At 41.1% G+C, this 24,356-nt stretch overlaps 1 protein-coding gene across 1 annotated transcript in view; it reads left to right on the top strand.

Annotated features, from left to right (window-relative positions):
* The window catches only part of GPNMB (glycoprotein nmb), a 28,249-nt gene extending 10,441 nt beyond the window's left edge, over positions 1-17,808 (top strand). Inside the window, exons 4-11 of the mRNA XM_027102674.1 lie at positions 1,362-1,511; positions 3,983-4,141; positions 4,485-4,796; positions 8,893-9,000; positions 10,225-10,327; positions 12,296-12,510; positions 16,109-16,205; positions 16,650-17,808. Coding sequence (XP_026958475.1) covers positions 1,362-1,511; positions 3,983-4,141; positions 4,485-4,796; positions 8,893-9,000; positions 10,225-10,327; positions 12,296-12,510; positions 16,109-16,205; positions 16,650-16,800 — 1,295 coding nt within the window. The 3' untranslated portion in view covers positions 16,801-17,808. The remainder of the gene's footprint in view (positions 1-1,361; positions 1,512-3,982; positions 4,142-4,484; positions 4,797-8,892; positions 9,001-10,224; positions 10,328-12,295; positions 12,511-16,108; positions 16,206-16,649) is intronic.
* Positions 17,809-24,356: the final 6,548 nt, after the last annotated feature.

A 24,356-nucleotide genomic window follows, 5' to 3' on the forward strand; every position in this document is an offset into this window, starting at 1 on the left:
TAAAGAGCACAAATGATTACAAGTACATCAAGGGGGATTATCTTGTTAGAACTGTACAGCCTTAAAAGTTCAGGTAATTACTGAGATTCCTCAGTCAGTAACAAGGCTGATAAGTGCAGTTATGATCTCATTTTATTACTTAGAACTTCTGTGAAACAGTTGATGTGTTTATTTCTTATTAATTCTTCATCTTCCTATGAAGCAAACAATGAATTCTGTGTAGAAAGAGTTTGATAATTAAAAAGTGTTGTTTATAATCGTCTGTAGCATTTTTTCTTTCCTTCTAAAAAAGTTAACTCTTATGAATGTTTCAAATGGCAATCTAACCCTCTGAGCACTTTTATATGAAAGAGTCCTTGTGACTTATGAAAAGTTATATAAAGTATATATCACCACTAGAAGAAACTAGAATTTTTGAAGAAATGACTAATTCCAGGTGTAGGACAGGGAAAGTACCACATGAACCAGGGACATCTTGTTGTCCCAGAAAACAAGGGAGTAATGGGGACATGTCACAGGGACACGGAAGGCAGCTAGAGGGGCTCCTACTGGCCATATTTGGAACAATTTAAGAATAAAAAAATAATGGCTGTAGTAGATTGATAAATAAAAAGGCTCTTCATAAATGTCAGTGACATGAAAAAAACAAGAGGGTGGGGGGATTGTTCTAGATGAAAAGATATTGATCATGACTTGTTTAAAATGGAAAACTGATGTTTTCCCAAACATACAGAAAAGTAGAAAGCAGGTACTTCGAGATTCAACAAATTTAACATTTTTTTCCTGTTTCCATCTATCTATCTACCTATCTATGTATCTATCATCTATCTACATTTCTAGGCATATTTCTTTTTTTCTTTCTGAATCATTTGAAGAAACAAAATAGCCAAATGTATGATGTGACCCTTGACTGTGGTAGGCGGGGCAATGACGTGGTTATGTAAGAGAACGTCCTTATTCTTTGGAGATGTGTGCTGAAGTCTTTAGGAGAGTCATGATGTCAAATGAATCAGGGAAAAAAAGCTACAGATAGAGAGAGTGTATCAAAGTAAAAAGATACAGCATCCCTCGGTTTGGTTTGAATATGCTTGTGATTTGGAGACCCAATATGAAAATAAACATATTAAGTGATAGCTCTAAATTTCCTGAAAAATTGCTTTATATAAAACTCATTGAAATATAACATGTAGGCAGAAAAATGCACAGGTCGTAAAGGTACCATTAGATGAATTCTGAATATTAGGGTTTTAGTTCTCCAACCATATTTAAATGAGTTACGAAAAAATATGAAAATGTGTTTAATTCAATGAAGAGCATTGAGTATTCTGAGTCAATCACGGCGTGTTCCTTTCTCTCTTTAGATACTGGTCCATCTCCTGACCCATATGTTTACAACTGGACAGCATGGACAGAGGACGGTGACTGGGGAAATGGCACCAGACAAGGCCATCACGGGAAGCCTTTCCCTCACCCCCGAAAATGGAATTTCGTCTTTGTGTTCCACACACTTGGTTGGACTTTTACAAACCCCCTTAGCTGCTTCTTTACCTTTCCTTCAAATTTTAAATTTTTTCTCTTTCCGTATTCTATAATTGAGAATTACAACCCTGGGAGTTTAACAACAGTTACTCTTCTAACTTTCCTTAGCTGGAGTGGAGGGTGAGGGATAAAAATTAAATCTTGGTTAGCCTTGCCATATCTCCAGGACATCAAATAATTAAAACGAGAAAAAGACAGGTTCAGCTTTCTTTTTTTTAAGACAAAACTACTCAATTTTTTTCCGTCTAAAACAGTAATATGAAAAATAATATTTATTTATTTGCATCGCACACAGATGGGCATTTGCTGATTTATTATCTAATTTTTTTATGTTTTTAAAAGAATTTTAAGAATTTAACTGATGCTCTTTGTAGGAAATTTGGAAAATGCAGAAAAACACAAATGAAAAATCGGTCACCATAATTCACACCAGAGATTATCATTGTTAACATGATGGTGTTTTCTCTACCAGTATTTCTTTCTTTCTTTTTTCTTAGTGTTTCTTGATTAAGATCATAAAATATATACATTTTGATCAATATCATGAGCATTGACTAAAATTCTTGCATGGCTTGTGGGATCTTAATTCTTTGACCAGGTATCAAACCCAGGCCCCGGCAGTGAAAGCACCAAGTCCTAACCACTGGACCGCGTGAGAGTTCTCTAAACTTTTTTATATACATTATTTTAATGACTGCATAATATTCTATTGAGTAAAAGTATAATAATCTAACTACTCTTCTTCTTTGACATAGCCTACCCTCTTTTTTTTTTTAACCACAAACGGTATCCACTTTGCTTTACTATTAGTGAAGTGATTTTTTTTTTTAAGGAGGACTAAATTTAGGTTATTAGCAAAGCTGCTAAATTCTTAGTTAAAAATCTTACCAGGGGCCACCTGGCTCTGAGTATTGCAAATCTGCTACCAGCCATGCAGACTCCAAATCTCTAAATGTTTGGTCTGTCTCCATGAATTACAGACAGCTTCTCTTTCTTCAGTTAACTTACTTATAAATCAAAATAACATATTAATAATACATGGTCCAATTGAACAGAGTACAAAATATATAACAAGTACTATGCTCGTCTATTTAAATCAGCTGATATAAAGCCGACTTTTTTCAGTCCCTTCATGGCCCTGTCAGTTAATTCCCCAAGTGTCATGATTTCTTTGACCTGACAGTTTGCATGGAGTCACTTAGGCTCACTAACACTCCAGATTCTGTTCAGCCTAGTTAACAACCATTAACTTAACTAGTTAAGCTGTCTTTATTTAACATCAGTTTCCAGCCCAGAAACCGCTGTTTTCCTAACAGGACGGTTTTGAATTTCCATCTTCTGCTGAGGTCTCAGAGTTGAGTAATATTTTTCCTCAGCCAAGCGCTGCCTCTGTGGTCGGTGCCAGAACTAACATTTCCTCACGTATCACTAATTCCAAGAGACACCTCTTCCCCCTGTAACCTCTAACAGAACTGGCTCTTCATTTCAAGGTAAAGGGGGATCGCAAGCCTTTCCTGACGCTTTATTTTCTATTTTTTGGGCTGCAACTCGCGGCGTGTGGGATCTTAGTTCCCCGACCAGGGATCGAACCCGTGGCCCCTGCCGTGGAAGCACAGAATCTTAACCACTGGCCCACCAGGGAAGTCGTCCCTTTCCTGACACCTTTGACCACGTGATGAACATGGTCTTTAAACATCTCCGTCTCACAAGCATCCATCTTACAATACTTGTTGTTTCAATGACACATCTGTGCCAGGTGCCTCAAAAGGATTAGAAAAATCCTCGAGCCCTGAAGGAGAGGAATTACTTTCACTAGCTAGCCAGTGGCAGTTAGATTAGGTTAGAGTTGGAGAAAGAAAAAGAAGGATTCAAGGGCCCTAGAAATGTTAATGGAACTACTCCGTTCCTTTTTATAACCACAATACCCTGTTTGTTTTTCATCACTTACTGCATTTTTATAAACAAACACTACTAGAAGGTGGAGGATTCTAGTTCCCTAAAAGAAAAAAGTTACTTAACAATATAGCTGAACTACTAATATTGTTACAAAAATAAGGTAGATTTTTGGATATATTTTTAACTCCCTTGGATACCTACATCAAATGTATTTTCTGGGGGAAACATATGTATTTCAAGTGCCAGATCACTTCCTTATACAAATTATTTATTTGTAAACTAAGGACTAATGGCATCCCACTAAACAGCTCTTTTCATTTTAATCAACTGTATACAACTACATTTATGTTTGTGAGATTGTTTTATAAGGTTTTATATGAAAATGAGCACCGCCTTCTTTTCTGAAGGAGCCAGGACTGCATCCCCATCCTGTTTTCCCTTTCCCAGAACTATCTCTAAATGGCAGTTGTTATGCTTTAAGAAACATCAACTTTCTGTAATGATCATATAATGTAGCCAATAACTAAACATTTCCATCCTCTCAAAGGTCAGTATTTCCAGAAACTGGGACAGTGTTCAGTGAGAGTTTCTATAAACACAGCCAATGTGACTCTTGGCCCTCAAATCATGGAAGTAACTGTCTATAGAAGATACCGACGGGCGTACGTTCCCATAGCAAAAGTGAAAGATGTGTATGTGGTAACAGGTGAGTGGACTGAACTCTAAATTAACTGAGCGTGAGACACTTAGTTCTGATGATGTCAGTGGGTTAGAAAGAGTTCGAGCCAAGTATTCTGGGTTAGGTTAGATGTCATCTGGACTCCTTCTCAACCTTATATATTTAATAACATTTTCCATCTATGTTTTCCAGAACAACCTGGGGAAACTCTAGCACACTTGTATAAGAAAAGGGAAAATGATGCTGAATTATCCCTAATTTTAATTTCTAACGTTTTTAGTTTAAAAACATTAAAGTCATCCACTTAAAGTCAAGCAGTGGTGACTTTCTTTCTTTTTTTTTTTTTGGTGGGGGGGGATATATCTTTTAGATCAGATTCCTGTATTTGTGACTATGTCCCAGAAGAACAATCGAAATTCATCTGATGAAACCTTCCTCAAGGACCTCCCCATTACGTTCGATGTCCTGATTCATGATCCCAGCCACTTCCTCAATGAGTCTGCCATTTACTACAAGTGGAACTTTGGGGATAATACTGGTCTGTTTGTTTCCAACAATCACACTTTGAACCACACCTATGTTCTCAATGGAACCTTCAGTCTCAACCTCACTGTGCAAGCTACAGTGCCTGGACCTTGTCCTTCACCTTCACCCAGACCTCCAAAAACCACCGCTTCTTTGGGTAAGTGTTTTCCAGGTCTTTTTTGTTGTCAGGGTTCCTTAACAGCCAGAAAAAAAATTCATGTGGGTTGTATAATTAGATCCTTAGTTAAAGAGACTGTGTAAAAACTCTGCAATGATTCCATTTTCTACCTGTTGATTTCGTTTAGCTACTTTATCACCATTTTTAGTTGTTAGAGTTTGGAAGAAAGGAGAACGTGTTTAAAGTCACTTGGTGACTCGGATACAGCTCCTTGACCTTCCTAATTCTCACTGGCCCTTGTTATGCGTACGGATGCTTTCCCCCTTCTAGGCTGTCACATTTCTGTTTGCCTCCCTTTTTTTTTTGGTTAAGAAACATTGACCCCTTGTAAACATTCAGGCCATCCCACTGTCCTTCCTCCCCCTCCCACATTTCCTTCCCACTTCCATTCTCCTCCCCACCGTGCCCACATCCACCCCATGTCCCATGAAAACTCAGCCACCCTTAAATGTAGCTTACAGATAGGCTCGAAAAAGAATGCACCTTGAGAATATTTCTTGGCTGGCAGGCTGGAAAGATTCCAGACACTAAAATTATTCTAGATATAAGGCATAATTACTTAAATCCCACCTTCTAATAATAGTATATGAGGTCATTCAAGAAGTTCTTCAGAGTTTACTTTGTGAAGCATTAGCTTCCGTCTGATTCTACACCCTACCCCACACCATTACCATCCTTCCCCACTAAGCCATGAGTACATCTTACCATGCCGGCATCCCGGGGATGGTAATAGACTGACATCCTCTCACTGGACACTAGAGGGCACCATCACCAAGTCGGGACAGAACACTTGACGATGATGTCCAGACTTGTTGCAATTGGTTTTTTTACCCAAACCTGTTAGATATAAATAATAAACTGTTATCAATAAGTGTGTTATTAATAAAAATATCTTGCTAAGTCAAGCATATCTAAAGCAAGACATTATAAGTTATTACCGATTTTGATTAATTCTTTCTTGGAATGTTTTAAATTATAAAATTAATGCATGTCCCTTAATAAAACTTCAAATACAGAAATTTCAAATAAAAGTGAAAATTCCTCTTCATGCTCTCCTCTCGAGAGTTAAACCCTGTTAAGGGTTGGTAGTGTTTCTTTCCGGATCTTTTTCTGTATATTTACAAACATATTCTATAAATACATATAGGATTTGTGGTTTTGATTTTTAGGTAGATGGGTTCATGAAATATGTATTCTACAGTTTGCCTTTTTTCATTTAACAAACATCATAGACATCTTCCCGTTATCAGTACATTTAAGTCTGACTCACTTGATTCAGTGGCTTATGTATTTAACCATTCTCTTACTGGTGGATGATTCAGTTAAACCTAATTCCAGTTGTAAATATAACTGCATTGAACAACTCGAAACATATAGCTTCATTCTGGTATTTCTATAGGAGAGTCAATTTATTTATCTACAAGCATCGGTCTTCCTTACAAATAAGCAGACCAGGTGTAAAATTCAAAATAAATTACAGGTGCTTGTTACATCTGTCTAGAAATTCCTGAATGGTAAAAGTCTTAAGGTTAGGTTATTTAATGTTAGTCTATCTTGAATTGCATTTTTATAAAGCTAGCTTATTTTTCTTAGAACATATTTGTATCATAACATGCAAAAAAATATATTTTAAGTCAATGAAAGAGTATTTTAAATTTGTTATTATTTTCTATAGGTTAGACCATAAGATATAAGGTAGCAATTTGTTGAATTTGTTAAATTTCATAGTGAAAGGAAACTGCCTGGCTTTATCTAAAGGTGTTAGATCAACCGTAATCAACCCCAAAATGCCTTAGAGCAGCTGTGAGACTTAGGGAATGGAGGGATGGGAATACGTAATGGGACCCAAGGTGATGATAGGAGTCCGCCCATGACTTGAGAAAGGGGTTGGGGTACTTGTCCTCTGGAAGAGAGAACATTTTCAGCTATGCAGAGCATATTAACAGGCTTGGATTACTGAGCACTGGATTATTATTTGACCAAAAATTATGTTGTCTCTGCTATAGTAAGTGGCTTCAAAATGAGTACAGCTATTAAATAGAAACCAAATACAACCAAAGGAGTGAGACAGAAGCAGAGCTGAAGTGGTGATTCAGGAAGATAATTACATTATAGGGCAGACAGGTATGCTCTAGTTTTAAGCCACGCAATTCTCCTCCCTTAGGTAACCGTGCCATTGATCATTTCTGTGTACAAATCTAAAAAGAAAAACCTTTGTAAGACTGATGCCAATCAGTGTAATATTATATGTAATATGTATATATCATATATATATCATATCATGTAGAACTTTCCCAAAGAATCAAAGGATCTCACACCATTCTCTGAGTAACAGGGACATAAATAGTGAATTAAGTAGGACGCTTACCTTCTTCCCCATCTGTCTTTTAAGGTGTTAGTTTTTCTCCATTAGCCCTTTAATCATACCTTGACTTTATATGTACAGATATAGATTTGACATTGTACATACCTCTGCAAAACTCCACATGCATTTTTATAAGCATTCTACCAAAGATAAAATCATGGACATTTATTAGTCATCTTTTATGAGAAGTTTTATTTTAAAAGATGGCAGGGTCATGATTCCATGCTCTAACTTGACAGCTAAATTTCACCTGTCAAGACCTTCAAAAGGAGATTTCTAGGGAAGAGCCAGCCATCTTTAATACCCTTCACAAACATATCTTTTGCTCCGGAGCCCATCAGTTAAATCTCAGAATAGGAAGAATGATTACCCTGTAACTTCCACAGGACCACCGTGAAACTCAGGGGACACAGCCAAGCCTGCTAATAAACCACTGCATCTGAATCTGGCATGGCATCAGAACCTTTCTGGGTTTTACCCAAACAACATTTCCCAAAGTGTGTGCCATGAAGCGCTACTTTCCAGAGATGCTCTGAGAACTGCTCTGCGAAGGAGCAAAGGAGCATCACAGGCACAATCATTCACCCACTAGAGGCTCTGAGGAGCCCTGGAGAAGTCTCCCAATTGGCTTCATACTTACATATCCCTATGTCAGAGATGCAGCTCTTATGAAGCTTTGATTCCCCCCAAACTGGGTCCATTTTCATGCCTTTGGAAATTTGAGACAGTAATGTTGTATTTTCAGTATTATATTTTCTTTCCAGTCTTTTTATCTTGTTAATGGAACACCCACACCTTAATTAGAGCTTTTTAAATTGTAACTAATAGAGCATTAAATTCTTTGCTCTAACCACACTCAAAGGGTTATTTTTCAACAGCATCTTGTATTCACTCCTTTCCTTCCCCACACCTCTGCTCATCATAGTGACTGTATGACTTCTAGAATGTAAACTTAGGATCTATGAGACACTCAAATAGGGAAAGAATTGCCTTTTTCCATGTTGTTTCCTTCTTATCATTTAAAATTATCCACCTTAACATTTAAAATTTCATATCTTATTACATATATATGTTATAGCACATCTGTACCTACATAGATGTATAGAAGTACATATTGGGATAAGGAAACAGATATTTATTAAATACTTCCTACATGGCAGACATGAGAAGCAAGTTTTATATATTTTATTTATAAAATTTGATTTAAGTTTTTTATTTTATTTAAGTTTTATAGTTCAACTCTAGTAGGTCAGTAAGTATTGTCCCTATTTTACAGATGAGCAAATTGAGGAAAGAGAGGTTAAATGACATGCCCATGGTCTCAAACAGCTAAAAACAAGGGGCCTAGAATTTGAGCCCAGAATACCTTCCTCCAAAATTACAATATAATTTCATCTGTTGTGGCCTGCTTTATTTCATCATGATTGTTGTACTACACATTTTAATATGGCTTCCACCTTTCATATGATATTTGTGCTTGAACAAGATACGGGATTGTGTTTACTTACATAATTTAACAATTTTATAATGCTTTATAGCTCTCACATCTATATGAATTGTTACCCATTTAGTTCAAATTTCTGCAGCAATTTAATAGTATAGAACTCTTGATGTTTTTCTAAAGAGCAAGTAGACAAATGTTTAGATCTTTGGTACTATCATGTACATCTTTTACGTTCTCAACAAGTACCCTAAAATCTTGTTATTCAGACTCTCCAGTACCTGCTGGTGACAATGCTCTGGAGCCGAGGGAGATTCCTGATGAAAACTGCCGTATTAACAGATACGGCTACTTTAAAGCCACCATCACAATTGTAGGTAAGACCACGGAGGAAAGATGTTAGAATCCACCTTGGGTCACCCACTCCCTCACCTGCCTCTGGAGGGGTGAGGATGGAGAGCAAGGGCACCCACTCTCTGTCCAAGGTGGTACCACGTGTGCACAAGCAAAGACTCCACTAGTTGCTAGATTTCCACCTGCCTTCCCGGCCTTCCTTAGACATCCTGGTGGAAATGAGCCCTCTGTGAGGCCCACAGAGCAATGAGCCTGCCAGGGGGCCTGGACCTCCGACCCTGTGCAGCTCAGAAACCTGAATGAATGTGGCCTGAAGGAAGGCCAGTTGCAAATTCTCACAGCTCCCACTTTCCTCCCCTGGGTGATTTCACAAAGTCACACCTCCTGCGTGTAAGAAAGAGGGTTGAACAGGGCCACCACACCGGGCTGTGTGCTTGGGGCGCTGCTCACAGGTGCCCAACAGAGGAGACGGCTGGGGCTAAAACCCACATGGTGGTCCAGGGGCTACAACTCCACCTTCTGATGCAGGGGGTGCGGGTTCAATCCCCGGTCAGGGAGCTAAGATCCCACATGTCTCGCGGCCAAAAAGCCAAAACATAAAACGAGCAATATTGTAACAAATTCAATGAAGACTTTAAAAATGGTCCACACTAAAAACAAACAGGGCTTCCCTGGTGGCGCAGTGGTTGGGAGTCCGCCTGCCGATGCAGGGGACGCGGGTTCGTGCCCCGGTCCGGGAGGATCCCACGTGCCGCGGAGCGGCTGGGCCCGTGAGCCATGGCCGCTGAGCCTGCGCGTCCGGAGCCTGTGCTCCGCAACGGGAGAGGCCACAGCGGTGAGAGGCCCATGTACCGCAAAAAAAAAAATAATCAAAATAAATAAAAAAATAAACGCCAAGCTGTGCCTACTGGGGCTGAGCCACTTGGGCAGGAGAGACAGCAGCTGAGGCCTGAGCCTGGGCCTGCCCCCCTTCAGGGTCATCTTTCCCGGAAACACCTCCTCCAGTGGGTGCCGCCTCCTGACACACAGGCTCCAGAACTAAAGATCAAGGTTGGGCTGAAGAGCTGTTCAGTTTGACTTTGAAAATGCTGCCTGGACATGTACCCAAAGCTCTGGGGCAGATTCCCGGGTCTGGGGTGGTGAGAAGCTGAGTCCGTTTTGTTTGGCCTTCTGATTGGTTAAGAAGTGGTTTGGTTTGGTTTGTGTTGTATTTTGATGTGTTTTTCTGCGGGGCATTGTTCCACTAGAGGGAATCCTAGAGGTTAACATCATCCGGGTGACAGACGTCCTGATGCCCGTGCCACAGCCTGACAACCCCCTGGTGGATTTCGTCGTGAACTGCCAAGGGAGGTGAGTACATTATCTCCAAGAAAGGGGCCAAGTGAGGACCCCAGGCTGAACAAAGGTCTTCATACCTCTCTCCCCTCTAAAGTTGATTTGGATTCTAGTTCCTCAGCAAGCCAGGATGAGGAAGGACCCTCCCACGTGCTCTCAAGCATGCACTTGCTTTGCTAGAGCTGAGCAATGCTCACCACCTTTAACTGTTGAAGAAGAATTACTGATTGAACACTTACTGTGTCCTTAACATTTTACTTCTGTTTTCACGTCAAATCCTCACACAGTCGTGAGTCTCCTCATTTACACCAGTGATAACAGTACCTCCCTAGGTGGCGGGTACCTGGCAGAGCAAGGTTCCTGGGTTGAGGTCTGGCTCAGAGCCTCTTAAGCTCCCTGAGGCTCCTCCGGAGTCAGGGGAGGCCATGTGGAAGCGCTGTGTCCTTGTGCTAAGTAGTAGCAATGCCTGATCGATCATCCTGTCTTGCTTTAAAACTTACAAAGCTCTTTCTGATGCGTTATATAATTTGACTTCCTAATGTTTGGTTATAACTATAGATAATAGACTGAATATAAACTAATATATAAATACTATATCAATTAAGCCATCAAATATGTGAATGACTTACTAATTTACGTATAAGTAAATCAAGTAATTAAAATGTATGTGTATGTGATACATAAATTAATCAAGAGAATGGGCTGGTATAAAAACGAGGCCTTATCTGATCAAAAAGGATAGCTCCAGGGAATTCCCTGGTGGTCCAGTGGTTAGGACTCTGCTCTTCCATTGCAGGGGGCACGGGTTCAATCCCTGGTCAGGGAACTAAGATCCTGCAAGCCGTGGGGTGCACCCCCCAAAAAGGGGGGATAGCTCCATAGCTCTCTGGATTGGGGAGAGAATGGGATGAGGATGACAGAAAAAGAGAAAACCCTGACTGAGGAGGCGCAGCTGCTTCAAGAGGCCAGGGGCCAGGTGAGAAGGGAACATGAACTCGTCTAATTTCCCACGCCCTCATCAGGCCCAGCTTCAGAGCCTGGTCTCGCCATCCAGGAAGTCTACTCAGAAGTGAGACAGTGGCTAAGACAGTAACACATGGTAGCCGAGTGGTTACAGGGACAGCTGTCAAACCTCTTTTATTCAAGTCCCAGCTCCACCTCTAACTGCTTTTTTAAGCTGGGGCCAGCGATCTCCCCTCCCAGAGCTAGTTTGTCACCTGCTGCATTAGGAAAGTATTACTTTCCTCATCAGGTCGTTGAGAGGAATAGACAAGACTATATCACTCATCAGAAACTCAGTGCCTTGCACACAGTAGGTGCTGCATAAACAGCTCTGGTTGCTGCTGCTGCTGTCGTCATATCTCTGCAGGAGCCCACGCAGGGCCGACTGGCATTTAATACTACCTTTGCCTAATACCTAAGCCGTCTGCATCTTTGGGCATCTAGAGAGCCAAAAAGGAGAGGGAAGTTCCCAGCAGCCCCTTGCCTTGGGGGACATCATTTCTTCCTCCTCCAGCACCAGGGGCTCATCTTCCTGAGGATACAAAGGAAACAATGGCTCACACCCAGGCTTGTTTAAGAGTAAATTAAGATCCCACATGCTGCGGAGCAACTAAGCCCGTGCGCCACAACTCCTGAGCCTGCGCTCTAGAGCCCGTGAACCACAATGACTGAGCCCGCACGCCTAGAGCCCGTGCTCCGCAGCAAGAGAAGCCACCGCAGCGAGAAGCCTGCCACCGCAACGAAGAGTAGCCCCCGCTCGCCACAACGAGAGAAAGCCCGCCCACAGCAACGAAGACCCAACGCAGCCAAAAATAAATAATTTTTAAAAAAAATTTTTAAAGAGTAAATTATATGTGACAATTTCATGTCATATGGTTTGAGTAAGAATAAGTAGGATTCCATTTTATAGAAATGTAGTGATTTTCTTTCTACACTGATGTCATATTCCTCTCTCTCTCTCTGCGTCATTCGTGCCCTCAGCATCCCCACAGAGGTCTGTACCGTCATCTCCGACCCCACCTGCCAGGTCACTCAGAACACAGTGTGCGACCCTGTGAACATGGACCTGGGCGATATGTGCTTGCTGACAGTGAGAAGAGCCTTTGGTGGGTCTGGGACATACTGTATGAACCTGACTCTGGGTGATGATGCAAGCCTGGCCCTCACGAGCACCCTCGTCTCTATCCCTGGAAGAGGTAAGTTTTGTTTTATGGTTGTATGAACATTTCATGTTGGAGATAAAGTGTGTGTCCAATACCAAAGCTACTCAAGGCTTCACTCTCAATATTTAGTTTTATTTCCACGTAAAATTCATTGAACTGTTGTTAACGTGGATTTGAGAAATGGCATTAAAAGCCAACAGCAAATATACTTAGGGAAGGGATGAGAGAGAGAAACCCAATGAAGTAATGGCCAGAGAAAAGCCTTTTGACGAAGTAAATCAGCTGTGATCATGGACCAGTAATAATGGGATGTGGTCACTGCATGCTCAGATAGATTTGTAATTCAAGAGGAAAGTGCAAAACCCAACATCAAAAAATAACAATGGGGCTTCCCTGGTGGCGCAGTGGTTGAGAGTCCTCCTGCCGATGCAGGGGACACGGGTTCGTGCCCCGGTCCGGGAAGATCGCACATGCTGCGGAGCGGCTGGGCCCGTGAGCCATGGCCGCTGAGCCTGCGCGTCCGGAGCCTGTGCTCCGCAACGGGAGAGGCCACAACAGTGAGAGGCCCGTGTACCGCAAAAAAAAAAAAAAAAAAAAAAGTGTTGTCCAATTAAGCTACAACAAAGGGGAGGCTGGTATCATGTTGTCATTGGAATCCACCTGGGCAAAGATATGAAGCCATGAAGAGAAATGAGAAACCAGGTGGACTCCTGGTTCCCTTCTAACTTGCCATGTGCCCTTTCTTTCCCTTCCCAAATTCTACCAAGCATTACACTGAGATGGAAACAAACCAATTTACCTAGTCCTTAAATGTTCACCAGAAAAACTACTCCTTGTCCCCTTAATGCTGGGAGAGGTAAAATGTTAGCCAAGTGGTTGAAGGAGTTTCACTGAGAAATTCCCATCTACTAGTGGCTGCTAATCTTCCCCAGCCCATGAGGACTCTACCTGGTGACCCTAACTGAATTTCACTTATAACTGACTATGTTGTAAGATACTGCTTTACCTCTTAGAGGAAGTGCTACATGGTGGGACGGAAGGCACAGATTAAATTGTGCACACATTACAGCACGTGTTTTGCTCCTTAGTTTGAGTATTGTTGGGTACAACCTAACAACTAACTCACAAATAACTCTTTTGGTCGTGGAGTCTATCTTATAAGGTGAAATGTACTTAAACATATATTTACTCATTAACTATATAAAAGGCAGCTTTAACCTCATTGAAAGAAAAGCATAAGTAATCATGCATATAATTATTTGCATGAGGGTTTATTGTTGGTGAGATCCAAGGTGTACGTTAAAAAAAAAAAAGAAAAGAATGCAAAGGTACACTGCTTCCTCCCAGGGAGGGTGCATGGGGTCTGGGGTGCAGAAGTGGGGAGCCAGGCGAAAAGAGGCAGCCGGAGCCTCTGTATTTGAGTGAGTGTCCACCATCACGTCCAGGAGCTACTGGGGTTGTTTTTCTTGTGCTGCTGCAGTTACTTTTAGAATTGCCTTTTAGAGTCCCAACCTATTCTGTGAAGCTTTCTCAGTTCTGGCAAACCACGGCTCTCTTACCTGGATTAGACGTTTGGATATTTGCTTCCCTTTAATCCTTCTTGTAGTGAGTGATAACTTTAGGTGTGACCTGAGCCATTTTTAAAATCCAAAAAAGGAAGCTCAGAAAGAGAGCTTTTAATCCGATGGGAATTGTAACTTGATGACTTGGGTTTCAAAGTCAGAATCTCAAAAGTCCATCACTATTCAAAGGCAAACGCATTGCCTGTTAGCTGAAATGACTTTTAATCATTGATTCAAGGAACATTCATGAAGCACCTGCAATGCTTTCAACAAATATTCACTGGGCGTCCACTCCATGTCCATCACAGCTCCAGGCACCAGGTAGCCAGTTCTAGATAGAGTGGGAACAAGGTGAGGAAGGTCCCAGCTTTTGTGAGCAGAAAGAGGCAGTAAACAAATAAGATGATATTGTGAAAACAATGAGACAAGGCGTGGAGAGTGACAAGCATGGGAGAGAGGGGGCAGAGGTTGGCTCTCTAGATTGGGACGTTGGGAAAGTCCTGCCAACGCAGTGGCAACCTCTTGGTGAAGCACCTTCTCTGAATGAGAAGGGCCTCCTCCTCCACCTCTGAGACCTGCATTTCAAGAATGAGCAGCCGGGCTTCCCTGGTGGCGCAGTGGTTGAGAGTCCGCCTGCCAATGCAGGAGACACGGGTTCGTGCCCCGGTCTGGGAAGATCCCACATGCCGCGGAGCGGCTGGGCCTGTGAGCCATGGCCGCTGAGGCTGCGCGTCCGGAGCCTGTGCCCCGCAACGGGAGAGGCCACAGCAGTGAGAGGCCCGCGAACTGCAAAAAAAAAAAAAAAAAAAAAGCAGCCCATCTAGATCCTCATGCACCACAGGTAGGGTTTGGGTTTTATTCTGTGCGTAAGGGGAACCACTGGCAGGGTTGAAGCATGATCTGATCAATGCTTTTAGATGATCGTTCAGACTGCTGAGTGAAGCAAGGTTTATTGGAAAGTAGCAGTGGAAGCGAGTAGACAATGAAGACGTCCTCTCAGGGAAGAGGGCTGGTGGCCGGGACTGTGATGGCGGCAGAGAAGATGGAGAGAAAATAGACCGACTCCAGTTGTACTTTGGTGGCAGAGACAAGACTAGTTGATTTGCTGGGTTCTGGGAGTACAGAGAAGACATACTCCCTGCTTTATGGCTCTTACAGTCTAGCAGGAGAGAAATTTGTGTAAAGAAGTAATTGCGGGCTTCCCTGGTGACGCAGTGGTTAAGAATCCGCCTGCCGATGAAGGGGACACGGGTTCGAGCCCTGGTCTGGGAAGATCCCACACGCCACGGAGCAACTAAGCCCGTGTGCCCCAACTACTGAGCCCGAGCTCTAGAGCCCGAGAGCCACAACTACTGGAGCCCGTGCAATTAGAGCCCATGCTCCACAGCAAGAGAAGCCACCGCAATGAGCCCTCGCGCTGCAACGAAGAGTAGCCCCTGCTCACCTCAACTATAGAAAGCCCACGTGCTGCAATGAAGACCCAACGCAGCCAAAAATAAATAAATCTTTTTAAAAAAAGTAATTGCAACACAGTGTGATGGAGGCAGAGGAAGAGAGACAAGGAGAGAAGTGACAAAGGAAGGCATGACCTGGTGCCCGCATGCATGTCTGGAAGGTGTCCCAAAGGGGCAGACGCTGGAGATGAGTTGGGAGAAGGATGTTCCCGGCAGAGGGCATGGAGATTTGAAAGAGCACGGGGAGGATGGATTTTTAGCACAGCTGGAAAGAAGGCAGTGGAAGATGAGGCCAGAGGAGTGTGCAGGAGGATCATGAAGACCTTCACCACGTGTGTGCAGCTGGGTCAGCTCAGACCCCATCAGGTATCTCCGGGACGTGACATCTGTCTCCTGAGCCCGTAACACAGTGTTCCAGACACACTAACTCATTCTCTAAATGGAAGATAAGCTGCCCCCAAAGACTATGTATTATGTAATGGGAAAGATTACTGAAAGCGCAGAGAGAGCCATATATCTTCTGTTAGCTCTCTTCCTCATTGATTTAATTGCATTACAAGCAGCATGTCCTCGAGGTGGAAGTTGTCACTAATACGGTCTTGCTTTTGTTTTAAGACCCAGACTCCCTTTTAAGAATGGCAAATGGTACCCTGGTCTTCTTCGTTGTCTGCATGGCCATATTTGTCACTGTGATCGCCCTTTTGGTGTACAAGTAAGTTGCTGGTTCTAACACTTTAAATCACTAGAGTATATTGTCAAAAATAAATAACATATTTCTGCACAAGTGGGCTGTTTTCCCTTTTTTGCTTTTAAACATTTTGTATGTGGGAGGAAAATCTTCCACTGAATGACGAATACCAAACTAGCCTATTAATTTTGCTGTGTTTTTTTTAATCCCTAAAAATGCTACCAAATGTCAGTAACTTTACCAAATCGTGTCAGCTTAATGTTTAACATATAATCGCAAGTTATAGTAAGCAGACACATTTCTTGCATGAAGAAGAGAAAATAAATATATTTTCATAAGACATCAATGTCTTAAAAGCCATAAATTAAATAGAATTAACCATTCTGCACTTGGCATGTAAAAGACTGTAGAAAGCAACCTTTTCCAGCTGGAGATCTTTTTTTAATCTGTCCAACACATTGCTTTCAGAAAACACAAGGAATACAAACCAATAGAAAACAGCACTGGGATCATGGTCAGAGGCAAAGGCCTGAATGTTTTCCTCAATAGTGCAAAGATGCTCTTCCCCGGAAACCAGGAAGAAGATCCACTGCTCAAGAACCAACCGGGAATTCTTTAAATCTTCTGCCTTACTTCTGACCAACAGCTCACCCTTCAGCGCCATTTATGTCAGCTATGCTAGAGTGGATGACGATTAACTTTTTACAAATATTATCGTAAAATATATATTGTGGTTTAGGGAGGTCCAATTTTTATTATAGGTTAAATGACATTTTAGAGAGGTGGAGGGGAATTAAACTACGCACAGCCTCACCCATGTTATATTAACTGATAAAACCAGTTAGCAATTAAACTACACACAGCCTCACCCATGTTATATTAACTGATAAAACGAGTTAGCAGCATTTTCTTTAGTGATGGTTTGTTTCACTTATAATGTCTTAGGTGATTAGTAGGATAGATACACTGTATCCAGAGTAGCAGAAGAAGGTACTTTCGTTAGAGTCTGACCTAGGTTAACTGGAAGGAGAGGCTGGACGTGTTCTAGCTTTCCATATGACCATATGCATAAAACCAGTGTATTCCTGTTCTGAAGGTCATGTTCCAAGCTACCTGAATCCTATGTCAATGAACATGCATGAGCTCCCAACAGAACACTAACAGGTAAGCCTTCAGTAGGCTCTGCATGCTTGTTATACTAAAAAAAAATACTAATCTAATAAATGCTTGTGAATATGTTTGTGACCACCTGCCGAGCCCAAATGTGTAAAGGAACGGTACTCATTCATTCATTCTTCCCATGGACATTTATGTAGCACTTTCTGTATACCATGCATGTTGCTAAGTACATGGCCCTGTACTCAGAGTGTTGACATTCTTGTGGATATATCTGAATTTCTGTGCACTCTGGTGCCACAGTTGAAAATTATAGTTGAAATTATATATTATGATTTTCCAAAAAAGGATGCCCCTGATTTTCCTACTGGTTTCTCTATTCAAATGATACAGAAACTTAATCACCAAAGGTGTTACTTTCATTTGTAACTGAAGCTACTCTATGTCAGTCATGACATTTTTCTTCCCCTTCCTGGAAAATAAAATATGAAAATAAAAAAAATAAAATAAAGCTCTTGGAATTATTTTTCTAATTTGTTGTTTGCCATTCAATTTCATTTAGAGTTTTAACACATAAAAATTTGTTTAACTCTGCACCATGGAGCACTGATCGTTTCATAAGTATTTTGTATTTTTAAGTATATGTATACAGTATGTGAAATTGCAGTAAATTATATATATATATATATATATACACACACACACACACATACATACGTATATGTATATATATGTATGTATATAATCAGGCCAGTCTAAAAGAAGAGATTTTCTACAGGCGGTTCTGGACTCTTTGAACAGTCAGGATTATATTAAAAATAAAGGTTAGAGGATGGTTCTAGGTCACAGATTGGCAATCTTTTTCTGTAAAGCATCAGGTAGTTAGTATTTTAGGCTCCATGGGCCATACGGTGTCTGTTGCAACTACTCAACTCCAATATTGTAGCACAAAAGCCATTATATACATAAATGAAAGCACATGGCTGTGTTCCAGCACAAGCATATTGACAAAAGCAGGTGATGGGCCAGATCTGGCCCACAGGCCATAGTTTGTGGACCCATATTCTAGACCAAAAGAGACTAGAGAGACACAGCAACCAAGAGCCACTGAGGAATCTAGGTTGCATCCTATTGTTAAAGAACAGCTATAAAAGATATTCTTGAGACACCTGAGGGAAATCTGAATACACATTGGATACCAAATGATATAACAGAATTAGTGTTAATTTTCTTAAGGAGTTAGTCTAGTTCATTCACTTCATAGATGGCTGAGGCCCAAAATAAGCTCTTTATTCTGGAATCATCCCAAAGAGTACAAAATTTGCAGAACAAGAAATGTGGAATTTATCTGCATTTATGAGTTGGCTGAAGGTCAGTGGTTCTCAACCACAGGTTACTTTGCTCCTCGGGGGGCCCTGGCAATATTAGGAGACTTTTTTTTTTTTTTTTTTTAATGCGGTACGTGGGCCTCTCTCACTGTTGTGGCCTCTCCCGCTGCGGAGCACAGGCTCCGGACGCGCAGGCTCAGCGGCCATGGCTCACGGGGCCCAGCCGCTCCGCGGCATGTGGGATCTTCCCGGACCGGGGCACGAACCCGTGTCTCCTGCATCGGCAGGCGGACTCTCAACCACTGCGCCACCAGGGAAGCCCCTAGGAGACATTTTTGATTGTCACAACTAGGATGGGGTGCTGCTGGCATCTAGTGAGTAGAGGCCAGGAATGCTGCTAAACATCCTACAATACCCAGGATGGCCCCCACAGCAAAGCACCCCATCTTACCTGACCCCAAATGTCAGCAGCCCTATTGTGGAGTAACTGAAGAATCTCTGGACATGGTTGTAGAGAGAGAAGACTTAGATTTGAATCCAGCCCTGCCACTTAAAGCTGAGTAACCCTGGGCAAGTTATTTGAACTTTCTTGAGCCTCAAGTCTCCTCATCTGTAAAATGGATTTGCAGTCCCTCCCTAACTTATTTCATAGGGCTACTGCAAGCCCCTCTGAAAGAGTGAATGGATGTGAAAGCACTTTGAGTAGGGCATAATGGTATATATACTACATGTGAGAAGCAGTGTGAAGGGGCTTGCCATTTTTATGATGATTAGGAGGCCAGGACATTCATACCAAAAGCAGAAAAGTAATATCAAGTTGCAGCAGAATCTTTTGTAGGTTTGTTAATCACAGGCTTCTGAGCCCAACCCCCCCAAAATTATGGGTTGAGGCCCCATAATTTCTGTGTCTCACCAGTTCCCATGTGATGTTGATACGGCTGCTCCCAGACCTAACTCTGAGAAATACTGGTCTCGAGATCTACTCTTGCCTTCTCATATCAACAGGGGGTAGCAGAGAGCAGCAAATATACAGTCAGTCACCAGGGAAGTGAGTTGAAATCCTCCTGAAACCTCCCTCGGTTTCAATCTAACAAATGGCAGGAGAGAGGGCTGAAATCATGAATCATTTAGATTTATATTCTCCTTGTGACCTTGGCAACAAGTCATTTAACTTCTGCTGAATTGCTATCTGTAAAATGGGGAAAGTAACCTAAAAGATAGTGGGATGACTTGATTAATGTTTGCTGAGAATTAGAACTTCCAAGCAAAATTGAAATGTGCAGGTAGTAAATTATTCTGGGAATTTCTTATTCCTCGGACCCTTTATAAATGTCTACATTTTAAACACTTCTGACTCATTTATAAACATTGGTTGCCTTCGATGAATATTCAGTTGTTTAACAGTTCAGAGGCAATACTTTGTACGTATTCATTATATCCGGAATGTGTAATAACTCCAAGCCTAAGAGACAGGTCAAGGGCAGATGAGAAGATAGTTATCCAGGGGGTGAAGGTGACCACCTTTTGATGGGGCCCCTGGCGGGTGGGAAATCCTTTAAGGTTTTTTCAGAGTGGCCCCAAAGCTGCTGGAATAGGTGCTCTAAAAATTCAGACGCCAGTTCCCAGGAATCGCCTCTTACAGGCTGATTTTGATCCTTCGACCATCATTTACTGAGCACCAGTATGTCCCAGGCTCTGGTCTGGAGGCGACACAGCCATGAACAAGAGACAAAGACTCTGCTTTCTTGGAGTTTGGGTTCCAGAGGTTTACTGCAGTGAGAGTCCTAACCTCCGGCCTGGAGTCCCCCATCCTGGCCACCCCATTGGCCTCAGTCTAATCTGCAGAGGTGATTTCTCTGCTACTTACCATAGAATTGTCGTTCTTTGTGCCATCGAAATTCTGGAATAAAATTCGCTTTGGGGATCTTCATGGGCTTTTTGGAATTTAGGTGCCTTATTTAACCAATTTTAATTCTCTGTGTAATTTTCCCACACATATCATTGTGTCACCTCCCCAGTGAAAATTTCTCTCAAATTTACAATGCAGTTGTCACTGTTAATTGCGTTGCACAGGTTTTAATAGTACAAATTAAATATCAAGATTTGAGCTTACTGAATCCTTAGTTTTAAGGTGTTTGTTAGAATAAATTCCTTTAGGGTGAAAAAAAAAGATGAATTACTTATGAGAAGTGGCAGGCGGATTTTGCGGCTATGGGTGGAATTTTAAATTTTGCTTTTTGGAATTGAGTGGAGGGAGGGAGGTAGGCCTTAAATCAAGACCCCCAAACTCCAGCCTGGCACTGTCACTCATGAGCCACGCAGCCTGAAGTTGGGCATTTTCTCTCCCTGCACCAAAACCTCCTCCTCTGTAAAACGAGGGAAGGAGGAGGAAAGGGAAACTAACCTGGATGAATGCTGACGTCTCCTTGGGTTCTCGTGCTCCACTGCGCAAAGTGGGAGAGGGATATTAGCCAGTTGCCTTACAGTGATGTCGGGAGGATGTGTTCTAAAGCAGTAGGAGCTGGCACACTACTGTTCATGGGCCAGATCTGCCTCTCTGCCCGTTTTTCCATGGCTCGCAAGCTAAATTTGGTTTTTATATCTTTTAATGTTTTGGGGGAAAAAGAATATGATTTTGTGCCACATAAAAGTTCTATGAAGTTCGAAGTTCGACCTCTGTAAATGAAGTTTTATTGGAGCATAGCCACGCTCATCCGTTTATGTATTGTCGGCAATGCTTTTGCACTCCAACAACAGCGATGAGTCGTCAGGACAGGGACAGTACGGTCTACACAGCCTAAAATATGTACTGTTTAGTCCTTCATTGAAAAAGTTTGCTAATCTGTGTTTTGACACTTTGTTGAACTCCATTCCGAACTGAATGGAGAAAACAAGAATTCTTCAGAGAATTTCAGTTCCATGAAATGCAGTTTTCTTAACTGAGCACATTGAGCTCTTACCCGCAATCTCATGTCACATTATTCTGTAATGAAAACAAATGCTGTATTATCGGACATAGTGAGTTAAGTGTACATTGCCTACAAACTGCTATGGGGAAATGTCAGAAAAGACCTTTTTGAAGAAAAAAAAAATCTAATAATCCTCACAGGAGAAATTACAAATAGAATCACAACATGAAGAACCAAGTGATGAAAGATTTCATAAATCCCCAAAAGCACCAACCATAAAGAAAATGATTGATATATCAAATTACGTCACAATTTTAAAGTTCTGTATGGAAAAGATGCCACAGACTTCTTGTCTAATGACCCACAGAATTCTCATACTCTGCTAGTGAAAGTGCAAGATGGGAAACAATGCAGCAGTTTGGGAAACAATCTGGCAGTTTCTCATAAAAACAAATATACATATATCACATGGCCCTTCTACTCTTAGGTATTTACCCAAGAGAAATTAAGACATGTTCACACAATGACTTCTATGTAAATGTTCACGATAATGTTATTCGTAAGAGCCACAAACTAGAAACAGCCTTAATTTCCATCAACTGGTGAATGGATAAATAAATGTGGTGTGTTCATGAAATGAAATACTACTTGACAATAAAAAGGAATAAACTGCCGATAGATGGAAGAACATGGATGAATTTCGAAAGCATTTTGCTGAATGAAATAAGCCAGATAGACTGAATGAGTATGTTTATATGATATTCTGAAAAAAAGCAAAACTGGTGACTGAGAGCAGATCTGTGCTTGCCTGACACTAGAGGTAGGGAGAGGAGAGGGACTGGGGGCACAAGGGAATTTGGGGGGCAAGGGAAACATTTTATGGCATGACTGTAGTGGTTAGAGAACTGTATCCATTTGTCAGATATCAAATTGTAGGCTTAAAATGGTTAGGTTTATTTTGTAGAAATATACCTCAATAAAGTTGATTGAAAATGGAAAGGTACAGACTGGAAGAAGATGTTTGCAATACATGTAACTGATAAAAGATTAGGTTATGTAAAGAATTGTGAGGGAAATGCAAATCATCACACAACTAGACATTGTTTTATACCTACCAGATTGTCAGTGAAAAAAATCTGACAAAATCAAGTGTTGGTGGAAGTAAGAACACCGGAACAATTATACTTTGCTGTTGGGAGTCTAAACTGGAACAGTTCTTTTGGGGGACAATCTGGCATTATCTGGTGAAGTTGAAGATGCACACACCTATGATCCAGCAGTCTCACTCCTTGGTGTAGAATGCCCCAGAGAAACCCTTGCACATGTGTTCAGGCGACACGGACAAGAATATTCAGAGCAATGTGAACGTCCCTCCATGGTAGAATGGCTAAATCAGTTGTAACGTACAATGGAATACTAATTATCAGTGACAATGAATGAACCTACAGCTATAAACACCCAGAGGAAAGACTTGCCAAAGTAATATTGACAGAAAAAAAGAAAATTGCAAAAGAATACATGCAATATGATACCATTTACGTAAAGTTTTCAAAAGCATGGAAAACTAAACAATATGGGAATGTATAAAAAAATGTAATAAGCCTATGGAAAAGAAGGCAAAAGAATTGTTATGTGAAGCTCAGCACAGCAGCTGCCTCTGGGGAGGAAGAACACGGGTCGGGGGGGAGCAGCAGTCAGGCGGCTTCCATAGTCCCAGCCATGTTTTATTGCTTAAATTGACTGATAGGTTTGTTTTATTATTATTCTTTATGTTCTATCTACATGCTAATGTATTCTTCTTTTTTTAACATCTTTATTGGGGTATAATTGCTTTACAATGGTGTGTTAGTTTCTGCTTTATAACAAAGTGAATCAGTTATACATATACATACGTTCCCATATCTCTTCCCTCTTGTGTCTCCGTCCGCTAATGTATTCTTTAGGAGTTTTCAAATATTACTTTAAATTTTTTTAATTTTATATTGGAGTATAGTCGATTTACAATGTTCTGTTAGTTTCAGGCGTACAGCAAAGTGACTCAGTTATACACATACATGTATCTATTCTTTTTCAGATTATTTTCCCGTATAAGTTCTTAGAGAATATTGAGTAGAGTACCCTGTGCTATACAGTAGGTCCTTGTTGATTATCTATTTTATATATAGTAGTGTGTATAATTTAATCCCAAATTCCTAATTTATCTCTCCCCCCAGCTTTACCCTTTGGCAACCATAAGTTTGCTTTCTAGGTCTGTGAGTGTGTTTCTGTTTTGTAAATAAGTTCATTTGTATCATTTTTTTGGTTCCACATATAAATGATATCACGTGATATGTCTTTCTCTGTCTGACTTACTTAGTGTGATAATCCCTAGGTCCATCCATGTTGGCACAAATGGCATTATTTCATTCTTTTCTATGAAATATTACTTATTTTTTAAGTGGAGAAAAATAACTTCTAAAAAGAATTTTAAAATAAAGACAGTGCTCGCTTTGGCAGCACATATACTAAAATAAAGACAACTCAGTAGAAAAAATTGACAAAGGCTTGTGAACGGACAATCTACCGGAAATCCAAATGCCAATACACAGATGAAAAGATGTTCAACCACACTAGTGACTGGGGAAGTGCAAAAGAAGAGAACAAAGCTATGTGAAACATAAGCCATTGGTACAGTATGATAATATTTAGGTAAAATTGTAAAACATTTAAAACAATACTGTAAATTGTTTACGCTTACATATGAACTTATAGAAACATGCATGGGAATACTACACATCAAATTCAGGGTAGTGATTTATCTCTAACGATGGATGGAAAAGCAT

The sequence above is a fragment of the Aethalodelphis obliquidens genome, unplaced genomic scaffold (assembly GCF_003676395.1).
Source record: "Aethalodelphis obliquidens isolate GAN/ISIS:26980383/991018 unplaced genomic scaffold, ASM367639v1 scaffold5, whole genome shotgun sequence".
Classification (NCBI taxonomy): Eukaryota; Metazoa; Chordata; class Mammalia; order Artiodactyla; family Delphinidae; genus Aethalodelphis; species Aethalodelphis obliquidens.